This window comes from Alexandromys fortis, unplaced genomic scaffold (genome assembly GCF_014885135.2).
Source record: "Alexandromys fortis isolate MF-2015 unplaced genomic scaffold, M_Fortis_MF-2015_v1.1 scaffold_341, whole genome shotgun sequence".
NCBI classification, from domain to species: Eukaryota; Metazoa; Chordata; class Mammalia; order Rodentia; family Cricetidae; genus Alexandromys; species Alexandromys fortis.
The window spans coordinates 500,004-506,367 of record NW_026068214.1 but is presented as its reverse complement, the minus strand read 5'-3'; the positions used below and the strand labels follow the sequence as shown (position 1 = coordinate 506,367).

General features: G+C 36.4%; 1 protein-coding gene across 1 annotated transcript; it reads left to right on the top strand.

Moving 5' to 3' along the window:
* Positions 1–3,164: 3,164 nt before the first annotated feature.
* On the top strand, positions 3,165–5,943 carry Igip (IgA inducing protein). The gene has a single exon (XM_050130359.1). It carries the CDS (start codon positions 5,637–5,639, stop codon positions 5,796–5,798), a length of 162 nt encoding a protein of 53 aa, XP_049986316.1. The 5' UTR covers positions 3,165–5,636; the 3' UTR covers positions 5,799–5,943.
* The last annotated feature ends 421 nt before the right edge of the window (positions 5,944–6,364 follow it).

Sequence of the window (6,364 nt, the reverse complement as noted above, 5' to 3'; positions counted from 1 at the left end):
GCGGTTCCAGAATTAGACAACACATCCCCTGAATTCGTGTTTCTGTTTGTTTTCCTACTTTAAAGTTGTTGAATTCCTTAAAGTTAGTGTAGACAGGTGTTAATTCTAACTTAATATATCACCCAGGTTCTTGCTCTTTGTAAGGTGTGTTGACAATGATCAGTTATCTGTTCTATAATCCCAGGAGTGTTTTAAATTATTTAAGGTAAATATTTGTTTTAAAGTTACATAGTTCAGATTCAGATTGACTGTAAATTTACTATGGGTTTATTCCCAGTAATTTTGACACATTACTTTAAAGTTTCATTTTAATCAGATCCCTATACATTCATGCGATAATTTGTTTTTAAAATAGCCAAAAGGAAGTTTTGGTCTATACTTGGTCTTTTCTCAAGTGTCAAGTTCATTAACAATAGCAGGATTATTTTTACATAGCTTATTTTGCAGAGTTGACACTTAGTATAATTTTCACATTTTATTGTGTGTCAGATTTTAAATTATAGTTAACATACTATAGTTTAAGTCTGTGCAGAGCCTTCTTAAATAGCTCCTCCCTTAGGAATTGTTTAAAAGAAGTAAAGACCTAGTGCTTTAAATGACTGAGACAAGCCTGAAAGGTTTCCTTGAGTCTAGGCAAGGAGATAAACGATAGCCCATTTCTATGCTGCATACAGTTTTTAGGGTTTAATAATAATGTAGAAAAGTGCAAAAGCAGAAAAGACTGTAAAGTGGCCTGTAAATTTATAGTTTTCATTATTGCACTATTTATCTTTGCACTTGATTTTTTGGAAGTTAAAGACTAGTCACTTTCACTTTTGTTTCTAGTCTTTCTTAATTTCTTGCAAGAATTATTTCAATATCCCACCCAAAGTTAAACTCATATGCAATTACATATGCTTTATAAGGCCAAGAAAATATTTATTAATGTTAACTATGTAACTAAAATTTGTTTTTATAAAATTTTTAATATGGATCTTTATTTGCCAATAAAATTCTTTATAAATGTGAGCTTTATTAAACTGTTTTAAGAAAATTAAAAGCTTAGGATAGGAAATATGTCTATGTATATGAAATTGTGTCTTTGAGATCCCACTTCCAGCCGGGTGTGGCCTGGCTTTGGAGTGTTGGTATGTTTCATTTAGCAAATGATATGAGTCTTTCTGGGCACATGCTTAAGAAACTGGAAGTAAAGTTCCCTTTTCTGTGTAGCTTTCCATAAAGTTCGTATAGTTTCTTCGTGGTTTGTGTCACATAACTGGTATTACGTGAAATGACCGTTCCTTTTGAGAATTTAAGATTGACTCACTTTTTGAGGGATGGGGCCAGCAAAGGATGTGAGACTTTGATTTAACCAGAGGCAGTCTTAGCTTCCTTGATGTGCCTGCATAGAGAACAAGCAGTGTACCTGTGAATGTGTGATGCTGTATTCAGAGCTGCAAAAAAAGAAAGAAACAAATTGAATTTTCTCAATGGAACAGAGAGATATATTTTTGGCTGGAATTGTTTTTATAAGTTACTTAATGATCTCATTTTCTATTTCTTTCCCTGTAGCTTTTTACACATCTCACACTTAAAACCAGCAAGTAAGAGGCCTCTTTTCAGATCTGGATATTCTGAGTGTGTTCTGGATGGGGTGTTGTGTTGATCGTGACATGTTCTTCCCGTGTTCTGCTGGTCATTGTGTTTCACAGTGTTTGCAAATTCTGTTGAAAACTGAGTGATGTTTTTGAAATGAGAATGTTGTCTACAACATGGTGTGGATGCTTGTGGCTAGATTCCATGGAGGAGCCTGTAGCTTTGTTTTTAATTTAAGTAGAAAGTTTTAGCATAGTCCAGGTTTTAGGGTTATGTACAGGAATTGAGCCAGGTTGTCTACATGTGGACCAATTTTGGAATGAAGGTTAATGAATATGAATTTGACTCTAGATAATTCTGTACACGAAACCGCAAGTTAAAGGCTCATATCATTAGAGTTACCTACGTTTGATGGCCTTAGCTCTTTAAATGTGGATGACATTTATCATTATATCTGTGAATTTCCTTAGGAAAAGAAAAGATTCAGTCTTTATACCTTTTCTTGGAGGCTAAATTTACTACATATGGAAGTGAGAAAATTGTAGCAAGTGGCTTTATTTTTTTAGTGGAAGTTAACCAGCTTAATTTCTTTTCCTACTTTGAAGCACTTGATTCCCAAATATGAGTAAAGGGAAAAGAGCAGCCCCCCAGTCCATTGTTGTCTGCCTCCATTTCCTAATCCTGTTATACAGTGAATTACGGGTATCCCTCTAAGTCCCTGTAACGCTTTGGGGGGGGGGGTCACAGATACCTTTGAAAATCTGATGAAAGTGATGGACCTTCGCCCCAGAAAAAAGGTGCACATTATACAGATAATTTTACTACAACCTTAGAGTCATCACTTAACTTCTGAAACCCAAGTTATGAATTTTTGCTCTTTGCAGACTGTACACAAAATTTTAATGCAAATTAATTGATAAAATTTAGAGCTATTGGCTTAAAACATTTCGGATTGGAATTATTACATGGTGGCCCCTACTAGCGAAATGTGATATTGCAACTAGCTTTGTTAGACTTTATAACATCCAGATAGAAGGGAAAGAGAAGTAAAGTTATGAGAGCTGTGTATAAGGAGTCAGGTCATCTCTAGATATGGGAGCCATTCCTGGTTCAAGGTAGGGCTCCGGATGCCTGACAATGTTAGCAGGGTAGAGTTTGATAAACCACAATGCTCAGGATGCCAAGGGGTTAGCCATTATCTTAACCCCTTCCTCACCAAAAGATTTTAGTTTTGTCTGTTGGGAAAAAAGATGGCACTAGGGAAAAATAAGTTGCCTTACAACTTTGCTGGAACACATCAGTTTGGTGAAGTATGGGACACTAGTATTATTTTTGAGAAGGTGCATAAAACCAAAGTAAATTATTCTCTATGTAGAACATTATTTACTAGTAACATTTGTTTGGGTGTATTAGCTTTGACAATTTTTACCAGTAAATATTGACTTTATTTAAAACTGGGAGTCCAGTTTACATATAGGATAGTTGATATATCCATCTTTTCCCCATGTAAAGAGTAGTCTAAAAGATTTATGCATACTTTTTACTTTTCTCTCTTGATACCATGGGGTGGGGGGTAGGGGTGGGGGAGGACTTTCAACACCTGACAAATGTCTTCAAATTTAAAAATCAAGAAGCAGCACTTTAAGTCTAACTCCACGCCATTTTAGTGCATGTATTAGTTTAATAATGATTTTTGGTGCATGCCTTTGGGCTTATTCAAAAGTGTACAATAGAAAAGTGTATTTCCTTTCTTAGAAAGGAGATGTTTTTCTACTTTGCAACATGTGATTACAAAAATCTTCCTCTGTGGGAAGATTAACCATGTATTGAACTACTGAAAAGTATATATTTTTAGATATACAGAAGGAATCTACACGGGGCAGCATTCAGACCTATATAGAAGTCATAGCATTCTGTATAGGACCAAAAGGAAGTAACATTAAACACTTAAACAGACTTTGTTGGGTAGAAATACCTTTCAATCTTGCATTGACTTCAAAAAAGAAAATGCCGCAGAAGTTTGCTTAAACTTTTGTTTGAATTTTCTCTGTCAGTGTATTTAGCCCAAATGCAGCAGCTTTGGGTTAGCACAATGTAAGATTCAAAACACAAACTAAATAGTTCAGTCTGGTTTGCCAATCCAGCTTGACTGAAATAAGTAACCAATCACTTGCAAACTGAAAAACTGTCCAACTCCTCTGAGGTTTTGACAAAATAACCTTGGCTGATGTGGGAACACTCCTACTTTGAATTCTGACCTGACAGTGAAGATTCATGCTTGACATGATTTCAAACCTGACAGTGTCTGTTTAAGGAGCCATGGTACAGTTTGCTAATTCAATCCCAGATACCTGTTGATTACCTGTAAGATCTAGAGTCCAAAGTAGCCAGCAGCCGTATCCCTGAGTGCTCTGTGCCCATCAGATATCGTGAAGTAAGCAGAGTTGGGACGGGTCACAGCTCTGAGGTTTGACCTCGGGTTGTAGACAGCCCCAGATTCAAGAATTGTATCTGCTTCCTTGGGAGTCATCACTGAAATAATGTCCCACACTGCGTTACTTACTGTAGATGCTCTCCAGGAGGAGGCCCAGAGCACACATCCTAATTGTGGTACTCAGAGAGGGGGTGCTAACTCTGATGCCCTGGCCAAATTCCAGTTTAGGGATGTGGGTCTTCTTGTCATTCTGATTGGAAATGTACATCACTTCCCATTTTTCCTATTGCTCTCAGTGCAAACTACACAAATCTGTTCCTTTGCCCCAATCCCAAGTCTCCAAGATACTGACTGGTATTGTATGGGCCAAGTTCATGCCTTATCTTAATGCACAAGAGTTGAAATGAGTGAGCTTGACATCATCAGATGCCCTGTACGTGGAGGGTAGACTCTTGTGACGCTTGGGGATGAAACCAGCCCTCTTTTAGCATATGTTAGAAGATATGCACTGGTTGAAAGCTTCCAGCTATAAGGTATGAGCTGAAACCAGTCTTCCCTCTTTTCTTATAGCATGATGAGAACGTCTGTTGGGTTTTCAGCAGTTGGGGAAGGCCGGAGTTCTGCAGCTTTAATCTGGGTAACTAGCTGGTTTGAGCAAGACTTTGGTAAATTAACTGGGTTCTCAGATGCCACAGACTCCGTGAGAAGTCACCATTATTTTCAATGGCCATGATAGAGTCCCCTGTAGCCGTTACTTTAAGATACATGCAGAGTTGCTTTATTTTGAGCTTTTTGTGTACACACAATCCCAAACTGGAAAAACTTTAAAAAGAATCCTGCTGTGAAAGGTATATATTACTCTAGATTTTTCTTACTGTAAATATTGTAAGATTGTAATACTGTCGATATTTTATTAACCAACAAATGTTAATCTATGTGAAATCAGACTTATTTTCAATGTGCTTCTTATTTACTGTGTGTGGTCCCTGTTGCTGACAGTATTGTTATATTCTGATGTAAGATTAACTTTATTAAAGAATGTAAACATTAATGTTTCCTTATGGGAAAACAAATAAAGTATAAAGAAGACAATTCTTTTCATTGAAATATACTGTGTATTTACACTTGCTAGACCCAGCACCACTTATAAACTTAGTCCACTGTCCAGTTTCAGTTAACACAGCTGACATGGTTGTGCTCCGCTTGAAAGTCTAAGCCTTGCTGTTGTTGGAATATAAAGAGTTTGTATTTGTCTGCTGTGAATCATCTTGAAATTTCTAATCAAGTTTGTAAAATTTTTATAGTAAATATTTTAATGACAATTTAAAAAATTACCTTCTCTAAAGGATGGTCAAAACAATGTCCTTTCAGAAATAGAGTTGTTCTTTACTATCTTTCCAAAATGACTTTGGTTAAATGGACCAGGTGTATATTAGTTAAAACCTAGGGCTAAGTTCTTGATATTCTTTGAGTTTACACGTTAATCCTTATTGGAGTTGTGCCAATATACAATAGAATATCATTAATTTGCACTGTTTGGGGACCCCATTTAAGAATGCTGAATTTTGCCAACTAAAAAGTAAGCAAATACAATTTTAAAAGTAAATTTGAGCATTCTGTGTTAAATATGTGCAGTTATTATCATATGAAGAAGCGCAGTGTGTTGGGCTGTAATATAACCATATTTGCTGTCATGTTCTCCCAAATCAGTGCTGGGAACTCACCATGTGGAAACCAAGCAACCGTGTTGTGCATCAGCCGGCTTGAGTTTGTTCACTATCACAGCTGAAGCTAGCGAGGTCTGCTGTACTGCTTATTGAAGTATTGTGATTCTTTTAGGCCTTGATTCTTACAAAATATATACTGTAACAGTATACTTTGTACAGATTTAAATTTTATTTGAAAAAAATGAAATAAAGTAGGCAAAAAATAAAGATGTTTATTTTTCATGTGACTACATAAACAGATCATCAGTCTTTTGTTTCAGTCTTTGGGGGGGTGGCGGTTGGTGGCCTGTTTGTTTTGTTTCGGTTTGGTTTTTGGTCAATGGAGACACCTCCAGAGCCTGGTAGTCGGTGGGCATTTGCCTACAACTCATCATTAATGAGGAGGTTAAATGTGCTTTCTCACATAGGAAAACCACATTTTTAATTTTATTTTAAAACATTTATTTCCTTATAAGATTTTTTTTGTGAATAAACTTCCTCTGTGGGTTCTTGGATCAACTTTTAATAACTTATTTGGCCGTGTGATAGTTAACTAAGCTGCTCTGAAAAGGAGGGAGAACTTGCCATGAATCCTGCTCCTTTCCTGTGAAGACCCTGTTCTGTTCCTCTCAGCTTTACGTTGGAAGTT